At 41.4% G+C, this 23,472-nt stretch overlaps 1 protein-coding gene across 1 annotated transcript in view; it reads right to left on the bottom strand.

Annotated features, from left to right (window-relative positions):
- Window positions 1–23,472, bottom strand: part of LOC124553810 (neprilysin-2-like) — a 211,150-nt gene that overhangs the window by 11,110 nt on the left and 176,568 nt on the right. Inside the window, exons 12-14 of the mRNA XM_047127792.1 lie at window positions 22,086–22,204; window positions 5,225–5,356; window positions 1,700–1,881 (exon numbers count right to left, since the gene is read on the bottom strand). Of these exons, the coding sequence (XP_046983748.1) occupies window positions 1,700–1,881; window positions 5,225–5,356; window positions 22,086–22,204 (433 nt within the window). The remainder of the gene's footprint in view (window positions 1–1,699; window positions 1,882–5,224; window positions 5,357–22,085; window positions 22,205–23,472) is intronic.

Here is a 23,472-nt window from a genome sequence, read left to right as displayed (position 1 = left end):
ACACACATATGGTCACTTGACTGTCGCACAGACACCCTTATGGGTGACATAGAAATAGGCATCCCTGGAATAGAGAAACAACTGAAAGTGTTGAAAAACGAATAATTCGCGAAGTCTGGATGAATGCAAAAGTGGTTTTAGAGTAGTATTGTCAGTTTTAGAAAGCACCGCTCATGCGAAACTCAGCTTGCCGTTTTCTCAGATGCAATGCTGTGGATGATAGTCAACAGCCAGATTCCATACATCTAGATTTCTGAAAAGCATCCGATTCGGTGACATCTCACAATCTGTTAACGAAGCGCGAGCATACAGAATAGGATCTCAGATATGTGAGTGGCCCGAAGACTTCTTAAAAAACAGAACCCAGTATGTTGTCTACGACGGCGGGTATTCATCAGAGACGAGGGTATCCTCAGGAGTGCCCTGAGGAAGTGTGATACGACCGCTGTTGTCCTCTGTACACATAAGAGATTTGCCTGACAGGGTGGGCAGAAATCTGCAGTTGTTTGCTGAGGATGGTGTGACGTACGGTAAGGTGCTCAAGTTAAGTGACTGCAGGAGAACATGAGCCTATTTAGACAAAATCTCTAGTTCGTGTGAAGAGTGGCAGCTTGCTGTAGATGTATAAAACTATAAGCTGATGCAGATGAGAGGGAAAAAACAATCCTGTAATGTTTGAATACACCATTAGTAGTGGCCTGCTTGCATTAGTAGTTGCCTGCTTGACACAGTAGTGTCAGTTAAATTTCTGATCGCAGTATTGCAAAGTGATACGAAATGGAATGAGCTCGTTGGATCAGTAGAAGGGGTTGGGGGGTTGGGTTGTTTGGGGAAGGAGACCAGACAGCGAGGTCATCGGTCTCATCGGATTAGGTAAGGATGGGGAAGGAAGTCGGCCGTGACCTTTCAAAGGAACCATCCCGGCATTTGCCTGGAGCGATTTAGGGAAATCACGGAAAACCTAAATTAGGATGGCCGGACGCGGGATTGAACCGTCGTCCTCCCGAATGCGAGTCCCGTGTCTAACCACTGCGCCACCTCGCTCGGTTCATCGGTAGAAGGAAGGCGAATACTGGATTTCATCTTATTGGGAGAATTTAAGGAAAGTGTAGCTCGTTTATAAAGGAGACTGCATATGAAATGCTATTGCGACCCGTTCTTGAGTGCAGGTCGATTGTATGGGAACCACACCATGTCAGATTAAAGGAAGACATCGAAACAATTCAAAGGAGTGCTGCTAGGTTTGTTGCCGATATTTTCGATTAGCATGCAAGTATTATGGAGATCCTTTGTGAACTCCAATGGGAATCCTTGGAGGGGAAGATGTTTTATCTGCAAGTAACCACTGAGAAAGTTTAGGGAACCAACACTTAATGCTGACTGCCGTATGTTTCTACTGCTGCCAATGTTCATTTCGCGTAAGGACCACAAACATCCGATAGGGTAAATTGGGCTGGTGTGAAGGAATATGGCAGAAGAGGAAGGGGAAAAGGTACCCCCCACCATGCACCGTGTGGTGGCTTGTGGAGTTTGTGTTTAGATGTAGAAGATAACATGCTGTGTCCTCACTACCTAGTGAATCTGCTTCAACCATTTGTGGTGACCCCACATTTAGTTGCCACAGAGCACCAGTACGGCAAAACTAACGGGCACACAGAATGCACACAGGGAGTGCGAGGATGAGGCAGCCACTACTGACTTCTTGCACCAGGTCTGCGCGGCGGACACCCAGAACATCTGCCGTGGGGAGAGGCCGGCCAGCGCTGGCAGCCTCGGCTCTGATTGGCCGGTGCGGCGCTGCAGGGCGAGGTAGGCGCGGTACGCCTCCTTGATGCCGCCGTCGTCTGCGATGTTCTCACCCTGCGTGTTGATCCCATTCAGCTGCAACACAATCCCATACCATCAGTTGCTATCACCCATGCATTCGGCTGTGTGAACTGATTGCTATACAACAGCAAGCATGTTCTGTTATTTCCCTCAACATATACACTGCCGGGAAAAAAATAGTACACCATTTTATAGGTTTCTAATTCACTCAACATTCACTGATGCAATAGTGCATATGGATTACGTGACACGATTACATTCACAGATCAACAGCACAAGCAGTTCCAAGGTACCAGGTAATAACCCATGCAGATTCACCCATATCATGTGGTGTAGCCTCCACATCCAGTCGATCGTACAGATGGCAAATACTGTCCTGGGATATGTTATACCATGCCCAATCAACCTGATTATGTGATTATGTAACAGTTGTTGGCTGAGAAGTCACACGAGTCGCTTCTCGCCACAACATATCCCGCATGTGCTCAGTTGGAGATAAGGCTGGAGATTGTGCTGTACAATAAAGGTGGTGCACGTCTTGGAGAGGACAATGAGGTTCACGGGCAGTGGGTGCCAAGCATTATCCTGTCGGAACAGGATATGTAGGTGGATGCCAACAGAATGTTTTCGCAATCGGAGCAGAAAACTGGTTTTGAAATTTCATTAGAAGATCCCGTCGCAACAAAAAACGCCTTTGTTTTAATCATTTCCACTGCAATTCACGTATCATGTCTCTGACACTATCTCACCTATTTTGCGATAATGCGAAACGAGCTGCCCTTCTTTGTACTTTTTCGATGTCAACCGTCAGTCCCACCTGATGCGGATCCCACACAGCACAGCAGTACTCAAGAATAGGGCGGACACGCGTGGTGTAAGCAGTCTCTTTAGTAGACCTGTTGCACCTTCTAAGTGTTCTGACAATGAATCGCAGTCTTTGGTTTGCTCTACCCACAATATTATCTATGTGATCATTCCAATTTAGGTTATTTGTAATTGTAATCCCTAAGTATTTATCTGAATTTACAGCCTTCAGATATGTGTGACTTATCATGTAATTGAAATTTAGCTGATTTCTTTTAGTACTCATGTGAATAACTTCATACTTTTCTTTATTCAGGTTCAATTGCCACTTTTCACACCATACAAATATCAAAATCATTTTGCAAGTCATTTTGATCATTGGATGACTTTGCAAGACGGTAAATGACAGCATTATCTGCAAACAATCGAAGACGGCTATTTAGAATGTCTCCTATGTCGTTAATATAGATCAAGAACAGTAGAAGGCCTTGGTGAACGCCGGATATTACCTCTGTTTTACTCGATGACTTTCCATCTATTACTACGAACTGTGACCTTTCTGACAGGGAATCACGGATCCAGTCGCACAACTGAGGCGATACCCCATAGGCCCGCAGCTTGATTAGAAGTCGCTTGTGAGGAACGGTGTCGAAAGCCTTCTGGAAATCTAAAAATATGGAATCAATTTGACATCCCCTGTCGATAGCACTTATTACTTCATCTGTGTGCAGGCAGAATCTCGTTCATCACTGAAGACCACGGCGTGTCATTTTGTCTTCCAAGTGATCCTCTGACAGCACCAGTCAAGGCGTGCAGATCAATGCTGTGACGTGACTGGAAGACAAGCTAGAGGTGTGTGTGCCTCTAGTCCCACTGTTAATAACCAGATCAAAACAGTCTGTGTTGACACGTCTTGGCTGACAAGCCCTCTTATCTGTGCCGTGGTAGCTGTACGATCTGTTACGCTGCACCATTCGTCGATGCTGATGGGCACCCGTGCTGTGTGGACGTCCAGAACCTTGGCCACGGACGTGAGAATGTTCAGCTGACCACCGATACCAGTGCCATTGCACAACTGGTGCAGCATGTCGAACTTGTGAGGCAGTTCTCCGAAATAACAATCCCATCCCTCGGGAGGCCACAGTTTGACCCCTCTCAAACTCGCTCAGTCGCCTGTAGGAAGCATCAGGCATCTCCATGGTTGCCTGCTTGCTTCACACATTTGCCTTGCACTGAGGCTTCTGGCTGTGTGAATTCCCCATTAAAGGGTAGACACAGATGACATTCTGGTAGCTATGCCATTATGCTATCTTTTGGCAGGTGATGCTGAAAACATTTTCAGTACATCTACTATCCTCCAAGTGGTGTATGCCTTCATCAGATCAAAATTGATGTCGCCTTTCTAGGTGTACCAATTTTTTTTCCCAGCAGTGTATACCGAAGAACAGATTGTAAATGATGCAACATTACAGTGGTTTGTTCACATTAAATTTGTAAATTGCCTCAGATGAGATGCACCTCATTACAATGATGATTACAGAAATAAGACTACTGAAGAATGATAGATGACATTCATCTTCACAAGTATGATGATTGGTCAAAAGGGGCAGGTGAATGTCCCAGGTAAAAGACATTTTTACAGTAAATGTTCATCACCGCTGTAGCTTAATGGTTGCAGTGCTAAGTTCTGTACTGAAGGACCCAAGTTAGAATCTCAGATTTTTTCTGAGATATGAAGGTCTGGAATGGTGTCTACTCAGTCTTCTAAGATGAAATGACCAGCTTCTAGTATAAGCAAGAAGTGGTACCCTCAGGATTCATCTACTGGCAATAAGGGCTGAGGGCTTGGCGACATGCTGATTGTATGGCCCACGATCATAGATCATTCCTCGTACTGTGCTGTAGGCTGCAGTCGGGCAAATGGATGAGACCTAAGGATGAACGCATGATTGGTGTTTGCATTTACGTAAATGTTGATTTGTCAAATGGTGAAAAGTAATATGTCAGGTGACATCCATCTTCAAAGAAATTATTAGTAAAATGGGGCAGTCAAATGTCACAGATAATACGCATCTCCACCAGAATGGTGATTAGTCAATGATAAACTCAAAAGCAACAGATAAGCTGTACTTCATCAGGGGCAGTCAAATACGACAGACGAGATGTATCTTGATTAGAGCGGTGATTACTCTTATAGGGTAGTAAAATGTGCCAGATGAGTGCATCTTCACCAGACTGTTGACTACACAGATGGGGCAGTCGACTGTGCCAGGTTAAATCCATTCTCACTGAAATGGTTAGTCAAATGGGGCTGCAAATGTGGATGATACGATGCATATTCACCAAAACGATTAGCCAAATGGAGCAGCCAGCAGTGGCAGATTAGATGTGCATCCATTAGAATGGTGATTACTCAAATGTGCTAGATGATGTGAATCTTCATTGAAATGGTGATTAGTCAAACAGAAGAAACTGAGGCTCACATAATTGATTTCAAAACTAGGAGCAGTCTGGCTACTTTTTTTCCGAAAAGAGCAGGGTAAGTAATATTTTGGAGAAGAAGGTGGTCAGTCAGAACCGCAGGTGTACTCACGTCCATGCCCGTCTGTTCGTCGGTGAAGTTTCCATACTGCCAGATGATGCACTCTGCCTTCTTCAGGTACTTGTCACGGGTCACAGGGTCCCACCAGTCCACAAGGTTCCCGTCCTTGTCAAACTGACGGCCCTGGAGAGTGTTGACGCATTAGAGCTACGTAAAACAAATTAATTATATTGTAACATTTTTTTAGTGTTTCAGCCACCTACATTACTTCCGTACTTGCTTTCCATTCCATTCCTGAATGGTGCACGGGAGGAATGGTTGACAAGCTTCCACAAGAGTTCAAATCTCTCTTATTTTATATGCTGAATAAAATTTTTCACACTGGCTGGGAAAATACTTTTAATAAAATGTCGCTGCCAACTTCACATCAAAAGAGATGCATCTTTAGATGATGGGTCTTGTAAGGAGTTATGACACGGCAAAGTACCGTATTTACTCGAATCTAAGCCGTAATCGAATCTAAGCCGCACCTGAAAAATGAGACTTGAAATCAAGGGAAAAAAATTTTCCCAAATCTAAGTCGCACCTGAAATTTGAGACTCGAAATTCAAGAGGAGAGAAAAGTTTTAGACCGCCCCTCCAAATAGAAACAAAGTTGGTCCATTGTAACACGAGACACAATTGAGGTCCCACGGATGAAGATACAGCTACAGTAGTTTGGTTTGAGTTGTAAGCTTAACAGTTAAGCTTTACCAAGTAGCCATTGCTATGTGTCAGGCGCTCCGTCCGTATTTATACCGGTACCCTTCCTTTTTTGAGTGCTTCGTCTGATTTGAATCAATTGCTTATTTTGCTTTGATCTGGTAAGTGCCGTTCTCTTTGTTATAGGTGTTTACGTCACTCTAAGCTGAAAATGCATTATTGTACTGTGTCATGCATTGTTTGTCGCATTCTGATAGTGCGTGTTTACGGCCTGTCGCCGCTCGTGGCATGGCTTGCTTTTGTGCGCCCTACACGCCGCTTAAAAAAATGGTTCAAATGGCTCTGAGCACTATGGGACTTATCTGCTAACGTCATCAGTCCCCTATAACTTAGAACTACTTAAACCTAACTAACCTAAGGACATCACACACATCCATGCCCGAGGCAGGATTCGAACCTGCGACCGTAGCGGCCGCGCGGTTCCAGACTGTTGCGCCTACAACCGCTTGGCCACCACGGCCGGCACCGCCGCTTACAACAACAAAAAAAAGAGGAATTGTCTGATATGCGAAACACTGGCAAGAGACTGTTATTTGTTGTTACTTACACTGCTGCTTTCTTTGATAATGATCAACAAGAACCAAATAATAGACTGCGTATGATAGATGATGTTCTGAACGAGACTTCAGCGAAATTTTTTCTCCGTTTGGAAATCTTTGCAGACGCCTCTTTAGTACATTACATTCTGCACAGAAATTAGAGTCATCTTAGATTCGTGCTTCATTTCTGACTGTATCACTATTCAGCATAATATTTTATAAACATGACATTATATGTACACTCCTGGAAATTGAAATAAGAACACCGTGAATTCATTGTCCCAGGAAGGGGAAACTTTATTGACACATTCCTGGGATCAGATACATCACATGATCACACTGACAGAACCACAGGCACATAGACACAGGCAACAGAGCATGCACAATGTCGGCACTAGTACAGTGTATATCCACCTTTCGCAGCAATGCAGGCTGCTATTCTCCCATGGAGACGATCGTAGAGATGCTGGATGTAGTCCTGTGGAACGGCTTGCCATGCCATTTCCACCTGGCGCCTCAGTTGGACCAGCGTTCGTGCTGGACGTGCAGACCGCGTGAGACGACGCCTCATCCAGTCCCAAACATGCTCAATGGGGGACAGATCCGGAGATCTTGCTGGCCAGGGTAGTTGACTTACACCTTCTAGAGCACGTTGGGTGGCACGGGATACATGCGGACGTGCATTGTCCTGTTGGAACAGCTAGTTCCCTTGCCGGTCTAGGAATGGTAGAACGATGGGTTCGATGACGGTTTGGATGTACCGTGCACTATTCAGTGTCCCCTCGACGATCACCAGTGGTGTACGGCCAGTGTAGGAGATCGCTCCCCACACCATGATGCCGGGTGTTGGCCCTGTATGCCTCGGTCGTATGCAGTCCTGATTGTGGCGCTCACCTGCACGGCGCCAAACACGCATACGACCATCATTGGCACCAAGGCAGAAGCGACTCTCATCGCTGAAGACGACACGTCTCCATTCGTCCCTTCATTCACGCCTGTCGCGACACCACTGGAGGCGGGCTGCACGATGTTGGGGCGTGAGCGGAAGACGGCCTAACGGTGTGCGGGACCGTAGCCCAGCTTCATGGAGACGGTTGCGAATGGTCCTCGCCGATACCCCAGGAGCAACAGTGTCCCTAATTTGCTGGGAAGTGGCGGTGCGGTCCCCTACGGCACTGCGTAGGATCCTACGGTCTTGGCGTGCATCCGTGCGTCGCTGCGGTCCGGTCCCAGGTCGACGGGCACGTGCACCTTCCGCCGACCACTGGCGACAACATCGATGTACTGTGGAGACCTCACGCCCCACGTGTTGAGCAATTCGGCGGTACGTCCACCCGGCCTCCCGCATGCCCACTGTACGCCCTCGCTCAAAGTCCGTCAATTGCACATACGGTTCACGTCCACGCTGTCGCGGCATGCTACCAGTGTTAAAGACTGCGATGGAGCTCCGTGTGCCACGGCAAACTGGCTGACACTGACGGCGGTGGTGCACAAATGCTGCGCAGCTAGCGCCATTCGACGGCCAACACCGCGGTTCCTGGTGTGTCCGCTGTGCCGTGCGTGTGATCATTGCTTGTACAGCCCTCTCGCAGTGTCCGGAGCAAGTATGGTGGGTCTGACACACCGGTGTCAAAGTGTTCTTTTTTCCATTTCCAGGAGTGTATATTCTTCCGCGTTTGCTGTTGTCTCACTCTAGTTTCGTAGTTTATTAGACAGAGAGGATTTAAATGAGAAAGCAGCAAACACGAAAGAATACATGGCATAATGTTTACATTCTTCTACCTTTTCTTTTAATTTATTTACTGACGCATAGGTTTTGGCGCCAGCATTTACCTTTGTGCCTGCAAAGCATGCCTGTGCTACATATATTAGACGGCAGAAGTTAGTTGTGGCGGCACCTACCAACATTTTTCAGAACTTCTGCTTACTTTGCACTGTATTCTAAGCCGCACGATGTTTTTTGGATTACAAAAACCGGAAAAAAGTGCGGTTTAGATTCGAGTTAATATGGTAATTACTTAGAGCCAAATCCCATCATTCATCATCAAGATAGAAACAGATAGCAGGCTAAAAGTGGTATCCACGACTAAACTGATTCAGACGACAGAGAAACTAGCGCTTTTAGCGCGATATCTGTTTCTGTCTTGAAGATGAATGGTGGGACTTGATTCTAAGCAATTGCTTTGTGTGCCATGGCTATTTAGAAAACCTGTCACTTAGAGATGGATCTCTTCTGATGCAAAACCGGTAGTGAATTTTTAATAATAGTATTTTAACAGCCAGAATGGAAGATTTTATTCACACTGTGGAATTTTGGCTGCAGTTGCCCTTCGTTCTAAATAATATCTTATTTTACCTTCATGACCTTTCCACAAGGCACTTGTAGGATGAGGCAATATATTTGTGAGAACATAAGGTTGCGAAATTTTAACAGTAAACCACACTATAATGCACAAAATTTCTCTTGAAGAATATGCCACTGGAGCTTTACAAGCATCTCTGTAGCACTTTCTCTCTTCCTAAACAAACCTGTGACGAAAGGTGCTGCTCCTCTTCGCACCTCCTCCAGTTCCTCTATCAATGTGATCTGGTATGCGTCCCAGAATGAGAAGCAGTACTAAAGCATTGGTCCAACGATGGTATGCTAGCTTCCTTTGTGGACATATTACAGTTCCTGTGGACATCTTCCAATTTATCTCGGTGTCATTCACTGTGGTATAAGAGTTTCATCTGTGATTAGTAATAAAATGTCCCAGATCTTGCATTAGATCCCAGAAATTGGCTAGATTTAGAATGAAAACAATAAGCAATGGCGGTTGAAGGCTTCTCAGTCTTAAAAATGGCATTGTCAAAGTGAGTGGTGGAGCGGACAGAGTTAGAGAGACACTCTTGTCCTTGTTGTGGGAAACTCTCCCTAAAAGGTGAAAGAATCAGCAATGATCAATGGCTTGACAATGCAAAATGCAGTGTAGACTACCACATTAAAACACTTAATGTTTATCCACAGGACATGTTGACTGTAATTGAAAAACTGCCATGATGGGCTCCCCATTGGCAAAAGATACTGGGTTAGTCCGACATTCGCACTATAGGAAGTAAATGTCAAGGGGGAGGTAATCAGGAAAAAAACATTGAAAAACCAGCAAAAAGGGAAAAATTCTACAAGCCAGAGTGTGGAATGTCAGAAGGCTGAAAGTGATAGGAAAAACTAGAAAAGGTAAAATGAGAAAGATACAATCTAGACTTAGTAGGAGTGAGCAAAGTGAAATGGAGAGAAGAAAACGATTTCTTGTGAGATAAATGTAGGGATAAATACATATTTTCTGAGTCAGTACACTGAGTTTATGTGGCCTCCAGTTTGTAGCACTGCGGTCAGTCACTGCCACAGCTAGTTAGGGAGGTGTACAGCTGGAGGCACTCCACTCGGTGCCCAGCATGTTCTGCTTGTTCAATCTCTGCCGGCAAAGATGTTACAACTCTAGTTCGTTCTCCATACCCCTGTTTAGGGCAAAACTCGTGAAAGTTCAATCTCTGAGCTCACCCTCTCGTGCCCTCCCCCATGCTCTTCCTCCCCACTATTTTCTCCCCTCTTAAGCAAGTTACATTGGTTAGTGGGAAATAGGCCAGTGAGACAGCTAAGCCTAGAAACACGTACTTAGAGTTCCTGATTCTCTAAAAACGGAACTCTGTCCTCCAAAGCCTGTGTCTTGTCTGCACCTCCCCACTTGGCACCAAAATGCAATTCTGATTTGATGTTTTTGTTATTGTTCCACGTCAGTACAAAATACAAATGACTTCTTGTTACGCCATGTCACGTTCTTGGAAATAGTCAACACACACACACACACACACACACACACACATACACACACACACACACACACACACACACAGAGTCAGCAATCTTGTTTTCAGTATCCCATACGTCTGCCCAGTGAAGTTCAGTATTTCCACTCCATGTACTGCAAGGCAAGACACTACGTACCCTCTAATAAAATTCACAATGTTATTTCCATGCCTAGATTGTTTGCATTGTTTAACAAAATATGTAAAAAAATTGACAGTGTTCGTGTATTTTACAGGCTAAGATACACTTGATGACTAGTGTAGTTTGATGTTTGCACCACACTTGGTGGATGTTGTGGTAGAACCTCAGATTAAATATGATGGTGTTATTTCCTTGCATCCAAGTTATCTGTATTATTTTTGTAACTGTACAAAACACATGTTGGTTAAAACTATATGTTAAACAGGCAAGGCAGTAGAAGCTGAGAGTTGCAAACAAACAGGCATTATTATAGATACAAAATGGGGCATATAGTTTCAACTGCCTAGTTTCAACTACTCTTCAAGGTTACAAATCTATACACTTTCAACTACTTTTCAGCATCACCATGCAAAAGAAATATGCAGATTATCATAAACTGCAGACTTTTTTAGAGTCCTTTGCAAGGTAATGTATACCAAAACAATTATTCTAGTAAAAATGACTAGTAATTTATACATATAAATTAACACAAAAAACAACTCATTGTTTATTTTTGTTTTCTATAGTTTTCATAGATTCCAGCCTAACTTTTAAGTTATAATTTAAAGCTACATCCGGGTCATCTAATACATTCTCCAACCAGTAATCTGAAAAAAGAAACAAAGAAGATATATTCTCAAATTCTTATATGTATCTAGATTACTGCTACCCAACTTGCGGAACTAGTATTCCTGGAAGAAAGGTTATTGCGGAGATGTGAATTACCTACAGGCTGGGAGATTGTTTTCCAGAATGAATTTTCACTCTGCAGCAGAGTGTGCAAAGGCAAGGGATGAGACACCGGGAGAGGTAAAGTTGTGAGGCTGGTTCGTGAGTTGTGTCTGGTAGCTCAGTTGCTAGAGCACTTGCCTGTGAAAGGCAAAGGCTCTGGTTTCGAGTCTATATACAGCAGGCAGTTTTAATGTGCCAAGAAGTTTCATACCAGTGCACACACTGCCACAGAGTTAAAATTCATTCTGGAACTACCTTGTACATTGATGGAAAAAAGTCTCAGCATAAAAAAAAAATAGTTATTGTAGAGCAATGAAATTTTGAGGATACATCTGTCTAAGTAACATATTTAAGTGATTAAGACTGCATGATCACAGGTTAATGTAAGCGCGAGATAAGCCATTGCAAATGGGATATGCTGGTACATTCATAATTGGCGTAGCCAACAGAGTGTTGAATACAAGCATGCAAACCTGCATGAATTTTCTTGTACAGGTACCATGTGTCAGTTTGTGTGATGGAGTTCCATGCCTTGGTCGGTAGATACATTGATGGTGGATGCTGCTTGTGGATGACGCTGGAGTTGTCATCTGATGATGTCGCATATGTGCTCGATTGGAGATAGGTCTGCTGATCGAGCACAGCAAGGCAACATGTTGGCACTCTGTAGAGCATGCTGGGTTACAACAGTGGTATGTTGGCGAGCGTTGTCCTTTTGAAAACACGCTGTGGAATGCTGTTCATGAATGGCAGCACAGTAGGTCGAATCACCAGAATCACGTACTGGTTTGTATTCAGGGTGCACAGGAGAACCAGGAGAGGGCTCCAGCTGTCCTATTAAATCGCACTCCAGACAACAACTCCAGGACTAGGTCTGTTGCGTCTAGCATGCAGACATGTTGGTTGCAGGCCGTCAATCAGTATCCCTGTAACCAACATACAGCCATCACTGGGACTGAGGCAGAACCAGTTTTCATCAGAAAACACAAGAGATGTCCACTTCGCCCTCCAACGAGCTCTCGCTTGACACCAGTGAAGTCGCAGATGGCAGTGGTTTGGGGTCAGTGGAATGCAAGGTACAGGGTATCTGTTTCGGAGCTTAGCTAACCTAAGGACATCACACACATCCATGCCCGAGGCAGGATTCGAACCTGCGACCACAGCACTCGCACAGTTCCGGACTGTAGCGCCTAGAACTGCTCAGCCACTCTGGCTGGCAAATCATTATCAAAACTAAACGTATAATTACGTGTGTTTCATCAGTACAGAAACCATTTTGTATCATGCTCATTATGATGGGAGCAGCTTTCACACCCTGTCACAGTTCTCGTGAAAATGTGTCCTTCATTTCGAAATTTCAGAAGGAAACTTTGAGTGACCATTCATCTCTGAGATTTATGGTGTTTGATGGAGTAAATACTAGAACAAACAGGCACAAAATTTTGAAGAACCCAAGCGTTGAATCATTTCCAACATTGCACTAAATCTAATTGCAGCTTTTCTTGGAATCTCATTTACAGTGGCAAGAGTATCATATGCAATGAACTCTCCAATTCTGTTGTTACTGCCTACCATGGAGGCAATTCGAGGGCAATCACTGTGAACCTCTGTAAGTAGGCTGTTTAGGTTTTTTTATTGGTAACGCCACCTCTGTATGAAAATCACTGGCTGTGCTGTGTGCAGTCTGTGGCTGCTTTGCATTGTTGTAATACTCGCCATTGTAGTGTTAGGCAGCTGGCTACGAACAGCGCGTAGCGTTGCGCAGTTGGAGGTGAGCCGCCAGCAGTGGTGGATGTGGAGAGAGAGATGGCGGAGTTTTGAAATTTGTCATGAACTGCTATATTTATATATGATGATATCAAGGTAAATACATTGTTTGTTCTCTATTAATATCTTTCATTTGCTAACTATCCCTATCAGTAGTTAGTGCCTTCCATAGTTTGAATCTTTTATTTAGCTGGCAGTAGTGGCGCTCGCTGTATTGCAGTAGCTTGAGCAGCGAAGATTTTTGTGAGGTAAGTGATTTGTGAAAGGTATAGTTTAATGTTAGTCAGGGCCATTCTTTTGTAGGGAATTTTGAAAGTCAGATTGCGTTTCGCTAACAAAATATTGTGTGTCAGTTTAAGCACAGTCATGTATAATTGTTCAAAGGGTACGTTTCATATGGCGACCCTGCCAGGATACCTCACTGGAATCTTCTGATTTTTTCTTGTAGTTTGTGTAATTAGTGTAGATTTTGTTTATTGCTAGCGCGTAATTGTAGAGAAAATCTCCTTTGTAGTTGCAGACTTTCATTGTTGTACAGTAAAACAGTTGTGGCATGCATGTAGATTTGCACCAAGTATTTCGCAGCTGCAATTAACTAGATATTATTTTCAGTGCTATGTTAATGTGTTCTCTTATTTTTGATCTTCAAATTGTGTTTTTCTGTGTTATCGTGTGAAATACTGTGACAATAATGGCGTGTGAAAAACGTAATACTAGGCTCCAAAGTAAACTGAGAAATGACAGTGAAAATGAAAGCAGTATGTTAGCGCCACCGAGTAATGAATTAACTGATGTTCAAAGTAGTAATTTGATAATTGTGCATAGGGAAATGGAGCGGGCGGCAAACAATGGCGTGGACAGTGAAACAATTAGTGAAGAGGGAAGCATTATCGATCGATCGATCGGCAATAGCTCGCCTCAGGAAGCCGAAATGACACGACACGATTTCGCAAATACTGTAGATTCAGGTTTTGGGTCATCACCGTTTTCTCAAATAAGTCAAGACACATTTTCTGCTTGTCAAAATGTGAATGTTGCCGGTGCAAATGCACTGCCGAAAAGCGTAGAGAAACAGATTCCAGACACTAATACATTATTATTGCAATTAATGCAACAAATGGAACAAAATCAGAGACAAATGGGACAAAATCTTAAAAAGTTAGACACAGTGGAACAAAATCTTAAAAAGTTAGACACAATGGAACAACATCAGAGACAAACACAGCAACAGTTAGACACAATGGAACAAAATCAGAGACAAACACAACAACAGCTTCAAAAGTTAGACTCATTGGAACAAACTCTTGAACAAACGCGTGAAGATTTAACTACTGAGCTACATAACATTGAATCGAAATGTCAAAAAGTCTGTAATGACGTAAAAACTCAAATTTGTGAGCATTTTCAACCTATTTTTTCGCGGCATGAAAATGCATTACAGAATCACGAAGCAGCCATAAAAGAACTGCAAGCCATTGTTCATGAAAATCATGAGACCTTGTGGGCTAAAATTGACTCAGTTGCATCTACCGATTCGGTTACGCAACTTGCAATAACTCAGGAAAACTTAAAGGACACAGTAGATTCGATTTCAACACAAATGGACACTCTGAAACTTGGTTCAGAAAAACACACTGAGGAAATGTGTTCACTATTGGAGAAAGTAGCCGAACTTTCGGATCAGGTCACTAACTTATCTACAAAGGTAGATGATGATCTGAATGACACAAGACCTGTAGCCTTCACTGACACAGAAGAGTGTGAACAAATTAGAAAATTCAAACAGAATCAAAATCAAATCAATACACAGTACAAAAGAGAAATCCGGGAAGTACAAGACAGCTGACACAGGTAATACAAGAATTACGTATTTCAGAGGACACTCGCGCTCCAACACGGGAAGAGGGACTTAGAAACACGGAAAAGCCGCAAAATAATAACACAGGGCATTTCGGAAGTTATGAAAGAAATTGGCAATGTGCACCGAATTTTGAGATGGAACGGCCGACACGACCTAACAATGACCGATATGCGACTCGGCGACATGATGATTTTGACTATAAGCTGTTCATTACTACACGTAAATTCAAAACATTTAAGAATTCTGGCAACGACATTCATCCACAAGCATGGCTCCATCAATTCTCGCATTGTTTTCCTCCCAACTGGTCGTTAGAACACCGATTAGAATTTATGTGTGGCTACTTGGAGAATGAACCAGCTGTAAGAATGCGATCGGTAATTCACGATTGCCACAGTGAAGGAGAGTTTTACCATGCCTTCCTCTCAGCATATTGGTCTCAAGCCACACAAGACCGAGTAAAACATAGCATCATAATGATGAAACGTTTCGAACAATCTGAATTTTCCAGTCTTGTCAAATTGTCAAATATTTTGAAGACATGTTGCATAAGAATCAGTATCTTTCAAACCCATACAGCCCCTCAGAACTCATCCGCATTTGCTTAATCAAACTGCCTGAACATTTACGACATATTATTTTGGCAGGACGTTGCAAAGACGACATTGAAGCATTTCAGGGACTCTTACAAGAATTAGAAATTGACACTGACAATCGCGGAACGCGAAACCAGGAACACAACAATTACAGGTCACATCCGTCGCAATTCCGTGACGAAAGAAATAATAACTGGACACGACAAGGCTATTCTTACAACGCAAATCATGAACAAAACAGACACCACCCATATGACAACCACTGGCAGAGTAATAGTTACAGAGAAAGATCGCATTTCCGTAGTAATGAATATGACAGAAATAACCATAGAAACAGACAATATGGGAACGAAAATAATTATTATCAAGGGAGACAGAATAACTTCAGACGCAATGGTCCACCACGCAGTTACGATTCCGGGAGAAATTCTCCACCACATGACCGACAAACAAGAAAATATGTAAACTACCGACACAACGACAGACCTGAATTCCATCAGAACTGGCGAGCTTCAAACAGGGCAGGGCCTTCTCGACAAGGTGAATTTGCAAAAGTTAGGTCTCCTAATCCTAATAACGACGCGCGCCAACAAAGAGACAGACAATGACTCGCACCGCAGGCAGCCGCGTGCGCCGGCTGGCTCAGAGAAAAATGACATAGACGCTAACCTTAAGAAAAATTCCATTATTGTTTAACGACGTATACCGCATGATAATTGCGTTCAAGCTGAAACTCTGAATACTTTGAAGAGTAAAAGATTGTACCACATTTCAAATGTAAAACCGTTTATTGAAAGATAATCTGCTTTTTAACTTTGTCTTTGCCATAAAACTTTTCACTTCACATTTCTAGTATGCTTTGTCAGACTTAAGAAACTGTTAACATGCAACCATGTTTGAAGTTAAATATCCAGTCTAGAACCTAGGGAACATTTTTAAACAGAAATGACGAATGCATTGTTATAGTGAACAGACGACACAGTGTTGTATTTGTACATTCTTGCTTGTTTGTTGCACGATTACGTAACGACTATAAGGCTCACATACTTAGAACATTTACCAGTACTGCTAATGAGATTTTAATGCAACATTTTGGTTTATTTGAAAATACATTCTGAATTTAAAGTGCTTTCTGAGAGATACCAGAGGACACAGAGGTTAGTTTATGTGACAGCTACACGATTTTTATCACGACGCTACTAATGAGTGACAATTTACAATGTAGCTTTTGCGGTGTATCTGTTTTACATCTGCACAGTTTTCTGAATTCTTCTAGGAAGAAAAACATGTTTTAGTAGTAACTTTTGTGGTATAGCTACAATGAGACTGCCTTTTCCGTAGCACAACAATACGTTACAGCACAGTACTTTCCTCATCACGGCAATAAGCGTAATAACTAAGACATTTATACGCAAAGCATTTCACTTTTGGGTATTATGAGGTAAGTACATTGACTTCTGCAGAAATTAGCTTTCGGAGGACGATAACTACGACACTTCCACACAGATTATGTTGCAACAAGACGCACATTTAGCGCTACAGTACACGTATTTGAGTGATTAATTTTGTACTTAAAACATTTATTTTTAAAGATTTTTGAATTACAAAGAAAGTTTTCCGTGATACATTTCATTCCATTGCTGTAATCTGTAACACCTGGGAGTATAATTACATTTATCCTCAGGGGGGTACACGCTTACTTTGTGTACCATGTGTGTGGCAACCACAAGGAACCCTAGCTAATATGGTATTTGCTTATACAACTTTACACATCGGTACCATATTTCTCTAACACACAAATTACACAGCTATCTGATCATGTAACTGAGAGATAAACTTTTTTATTACATCAGTGACATATGTTTACGCAATTACAGAGTTGGATTACTTCACACTTACGAAATTGTATTTTGTCAGTACTTGTGAAGTGTTCATATTTTTTTTGGAACCATTGTGATACTATGAGAGCTTTGAATGATGTATTTGGTATGGATTCATGATTTTTAAAGTATGTTTGAGGCAGATGACACTTTTGAAATGAGCAGAGAATTTTTTTAATTATTGGAGGAAGCTACGACGATTTTGAGATTTGACTGAGATGTTATGATGTTATTTTTACGACGACGATGTGTATTATGCTGCTGAGGTATGTTTATGATTAATAGGCTGATGCTATATGAGTTATTTGATTATGATACTTATCTGTTATGATGCAATATTGAAGAAGTGTCGACGAATAAGGTAAGGAGTAATGAATAGTGGTTAGGGACGCTGACTTGTGAAAAAGGATGTTGGAAACCGAGAATCGTACTTTAAGAGTTATGAAATGTGTGTGTGTAAATGTGTGACTGTATCACAACGCCGGCGAAAATTTTTTTGGACACTTATATTTATAGGATTTTTTTTCTACAGATTTGCAACGCTAATTCTTGACCTGTGAAATATTTTTATGTGAGACTGTTACTGTAGCGGAAACTGCTGCCGTAAATATTTCCGTAAGAAAGTTAAGTGACCACCTGCACGTAATGCGTCGCGGGCACCCACCTGGGCGACAGCCGCCCGAAAAAAAAAAAGCCATTAGCCTTTCAGTGGCACAGGTAGAAAAAAAAAGGGGACGCCATTAACCTCACTTCTGACATTCCTTTGTAGAAAGCATCGCAAAAACGACACGGTCGAACTTGAAAACATATGATTACACTAGCTCTTAATTTACGATATTTACTGAAATGCCTAATGAAATGACGAGAAATATTTTTACATCTGCACACCTGATTATGACAAGCTTCTTTCTACGAGAGTTGAGAGAGTTTCTACTAACTTATGAAATGTCACATGACTATTGAATGATATTTTTATGCTTTGCTTTTCATAGTTGCTTATTTCATTTGATATCTGGTTTCCAGCTGTGTTGCAGCATTGCTTTTATAAAATGAAATGCATTTGCTAATGTGAACACTTTCTGTCAACAGATATATTAAATAATTATTTTATGATCCACATTCTTTAAAAAAGGAGCACTTGGAAAGGAAAGAACAATAAGAAGGAACTAGTAACAGTAACACACAATTTTCTTTTCAAGTACATGGTAATATTTCTTTTTACAATCAGTTGTTGTGGTGCACCACTTTAATTACATAGATATTAAGATGTGAATATACATTTCCCTTATCTGCATTGTTGTTTTTACTGTAATATTTTTTCTGCTTGAGCTATGTCATGTTTAGGTATAAGTTACTGCTGTTTGCCAGGCATAGTGTTACTGAATTTGACTTTGTGTTACTCTGCTAAGCCAATTTTACTACTCATTTATTTTTATTGTTGCTGCGCATTGGCTCATATTAGTTGTAATGTTGAATTGCTTGGTAATTTAGATTTAGTGTAGCTTGCTTTGCGATTTTCCATTTTTTTTCATTGCTGTTTATATTAATTGTTTTATGTGATGCTGCATTGCCTCGTCCCTTAGTTTAGCATCTGAGCTCAGTAGATTTAAGTTAGCTTAAGAGGAGTAGACTATATAAGAAACTAACTATTATAAATTTATAAGAAATGCATTGAGAAGCTATCAGAAAATGGTCTGGCAAAATAAAAAGGATACTGTACAGTGGAGAAAAACTATTATTGACAGAGGATGTGAACAGAATACAGAAAGCAGGGAGAAAAACTATTTTTGACAGAGGATGTGAACAAATTACAGAAGGCAGGCTTAGATAGGACTTTTGGGAATAATGATGAATGAAGGGAGATCTCCAAGAAGCAAAGAAAGTTTTGTTTGCAAAATACTGCAATGAAACAAACCCTGTCCTTTCCTTTTGTGTTATCCCACTATGTGTTTGGGTACCCTTGTGTATATATGTTCTTCCTGTCTTTATATGTTTACCTCAAAAGACTTATGTTGTAGAATTTTTCTCATACTTAGCTACATGAACTATGATGAGGAATACTGTTATCCTCAAATATAATTTGCATCAATAATATGTTATTTACTTTGTAAAGATGTTTAGACATTATTTATTCTGTTTTGTTTTAATGCTCATGTGTGAAGTTGTTGTTTCCAAAGCTATTCTGATCTTTATGTAGGTACTTATAATTCCTGTAACACTGATGTATATGTTATTTCGATTCTTTTGTAAAGCCTGTATTACTACAAATGTTATCTGTATTGTTATGTTTTAATGATGTATTTTGTACCTTTGTTATTGTAATTATGAAAATTTTTCTTCAAATCTGTATTGGCCACTGCCCAATCCAATTTGTAAAAAAATTTTTTGTGGGGAGCATGGGGGCTATGTAAGTAGGCTGTTTAGGTTTTTTTATTGGTAACGCCACCTCTGTATGAAAATCACTGGCTGTGCTGTGTGCAGTCTGTGGCTGCTTTGCATTGTTGTAATACTCGCCATTGTAGTGTTAGGCAGCTGGCTGCGAACAGCGCGTAGCGTTGCGCAGTTCGAGGTGAGCCGCCAGCAGTGGTGGATGTGGAGAGAGAGATGGCGGAGTTTTGAAATTTGTCATGAACTGCTATATTTATATATGATGATATCAAGGTAAATACATTGTTTGTTCTCTATTAATATCTTTCATTTGCTAACTATCCCTATCAGTAGTTAGTGCCTTCCATAGTTTGAATCTTTTATTTAGCTGGCAGTAGTGGCGCTCGCTGTATTGCAGTAGCTTGAGCAGCGAAGATTTTTGTGAGGTAAGTGATTTGTGAAAGGTATAGTTTAATGTTAGTCAGGGCCATTCTTTTGTAGGGAATTTTGAAAGTCAGATTGCGTTGCGCTAACAAAATATTGTGTGTCAGTTTAAGCACAGTCATGTATAATTGTTCAAAGGGTACGTTTCACCTCATGTCGGATGACAGACCTGCCGTAAGGCAGTATAACGCACTTGTCAAAAACACTCCACACATCGACATTTACTGTTTCTGACTGCTGTTAAGTACGCAACATTTAGACCACTTTCAACAGAGCTCTCTGTACCTCGGCAAGCAGTGTGCTAGTATCGCAACTGCAGTCACTGGTTCAATTCTTACTGACAAGAGTTGTTTCTTCTTTCTTTCTATTTGACTTGTATATCACCAAATTAAAAAATTAGTGAATAAAATCACGATTTTTAATGAAATTAAAGATTTTTATTTTTACTCTGGGTGTAACTAAATTCCTGCCACAGTATTTAAAGACAGATTGCATACAACAAAACAAGAAAAATTGTTGAGTAAATGTGTGCTCTAAATACATATGTTAAGAATTATGAGCACTAATCACATGGAAATGTGCGTATTCAACATAAATTAAGATAGGGCACAAAACCACAAAACGTCAAATAGACACAAAGCGTCTTTTTTATTTTTAGAGACTGTTATTGATACACTGGGTGTAACTAAATTCCCTTCTCAGTGTTTAAAGACAGATTGCTTACACCAAAATAAGAAAAACTGTTGAGTAAATATGGGCTCTAAATACATACATTAAGAATTATGAGCACTAATTCAGTACAAAAGGTGTGTTTCACAGGAACCATGACGAGGAAGAGTTGACAGTTCTTAAGCTAAGTATTTTGGAGCCATCATTTACCAGACATGTTTTTCTTGCATTCGTCAACACTACCTCCTTCTCCTTCCAAAATATGGACGTCAAAGTGCTTGCAACAGAAGAGATATATTTCATAGTATCGTAGATAAACAACTGCTCATACCTAGCAAGATATTCATTTTAGAGCCCATGTCATCTGTGCTTTTTCTAGTTTTGATGTAATGAATGGGTATTAAATTTTTCATTTCACACCAAGACATTTTGCAGTTTTCCACCAAATGTTACTTTATTTTCCATACTCATCTTACAATTCACTTTTTCATGTTTAATTTTAATAATAAACAAAAAATCTAAGATGGCCTGTTCCTGAGGTCTCCTTATCGGATGAATTTCAGCAAATGATTTTCCTTCTTAAGCAATTGATTTCCTGGCAGCAAGCTGCTGAAACGAAAGTTCAGTATCGGTGATGTTGTAAAGTTGTGTCGTCATGGAATAGAAGTTAATGATGTCGCAATGTTCCAGCACATGCTGTAAAGTCTCTGGATGAAGACAACGCAGTTGTTTTTCTTATACTGTTGCATTTCAGTCATAACAAAGAGTTGCTCACACTGGAAACCATTGTGAAGTGCATGGCAGAGGGTACTTCACATTTTAACTCATACTTGGCTTTCTTCCCCTTCCATTAACATATTGAGTGTGGGAAAATGACTGCTTAAACGCTTCTGTATGTGTTGTAATTACTCTGATCTTGTCTTCATGATGTTTACAGGACTGATACACATGAGTATGTAGTGTATTATAGATGGGTTGCACAAGTATTTTGTAAGCAATATCTTTTGTAGAATGACTGCATTTCCTTAGTGCTCATCCAATGAACTGATGTCTATCACTTTATTTGCCTGTGGCTGAGCATTTGTGATCACTACCACAAATTCTTACACGTTAGTGTTTTTGTGAGTTGACTGATTCCAGCTGTACTGTATTCACGGTATAGTACTTTTCTACATATTGTGCAGTGCACTAACATGCATTTTGAAACATTTAAACAGTTATGTCCCTTTAAAGCATGTAGTATAAAATGCATATAAAAAATTAGGTACCTCATCGTCAAAGCCGTGTGTGATCTCGTGGCCGATGGTGGAGCCGATGCCGCCATAGTTCATGTACTTGGGACGGTCGGCGCTGAAGAACACACCCTGTAGGATACCTGCTGGGATCCCTGCGGAAGTCACACATACTTCCATCACTGCACGTATTGCTGCTCTGGTCAAAATTTTCTCCATCAGTAACAGATAGTTACTAACTAACATTCATTTCTCTTACTCCAATAAGAAGCCTCAAATATACGAAAAGATCACTGAATACATGATCATGTGGCACCATTGGAAATCATAATGTGAATAAAGTTTGCAGAAACACGTCCGAAGCAGTGTATGTCGACTTACAGATGCTTCGAGTTGGTTGGTGGAATGCATTACTGTGACTCTGGAGAGTGACTGAAACATATGGAACGTTGCTGACAGTAGCTGACATCATCATCATCTTCATCATAACTATCAACAATAACAACATCAATCATTTGATTCCCACTGCTGGATATGCCCATTTCCCCAGAACTATCCACGTATACATGCATCCTTATCGCTCCAGCACAATTCTGAGGTGTCATCCCATCATCTCTCACTGAGTCATTGCCTCTGCCTTCCCCACCTCCGACAGTCGTGTAGAGAACTTCTGCACGCCATCTGCCCTCATGGTCCTGACTAGATGCCTCACTCACCACCATCTCATTCTCATCACCACAGTCACCACATCATGTCTCTCTCCCCCTCTCTGTATCCCCCTGATACATCTGCTTGTCTCCCCGTCTTTGCCAGTAGCTGACAACAAGCATCTCCCTATCGCTTGCTGGGTAACAATTAGTTTTTGAATAGTTTTCACCTTTAAACTGCCGTAAGTCACAGCTGGTGACATGCACTAATTACGGAAATTCCATTTGAGAGAAATAACAAGCATCATTTGACATTGCATGGACTTCCATATGGATGACGTACTAATAAGCATCCCTGACATAGAGAAACAACTGAAGGTGCTGAAAACAAATATGTCGTCAGGTCCGGACAGAATCCCAATTCAGTTTTACAAAGAGTACTCTACTTCATTGTCCCCTTACTTAGTTTACAATTATCGCGAATCTCTCGACTGGTGCAAAGTGCCGAGCGACTGGAAAAAGCGCAGGTGACTCCTGTACATACAAGCGCAAAAGGACAGACCCACAAAATTACAGGCCAGTATCCTTAACATCGGTTTGCTGCAGAATTCTAGAGCATATTCCGAGTTCGAATATAATGAATTTCCTAGAGAGCAAAAAGCTCATGTAGTGTTCTTGAACCCATAGCCCATCAGCATCTATACTTCAATTAGACGACTGGTTTAAATATATACTGAGCGTGAATGCTGGTAGTGATAGAAGTGATAGATATCCAT

Source organism: Schistocerca americana, chromosome 11, assembly GCF_021461395.2.
Source record: "Schistocerca americana isolate TAMUIC-IGC-003095 chromosome 11, iqSchAmer2.1, whole genome shotgun sequence".
Lineage (NCBI taxonomy): Eukaryota > Metazoa > Arthropoda > Insecta > Orthoptera > Acrididae > Schistocerca > Schistocerca americana.
Note: the sequence above shows the minus strand (reverse complement) of the source record. Positions and strands in the feature narration are given on the sequence as shown.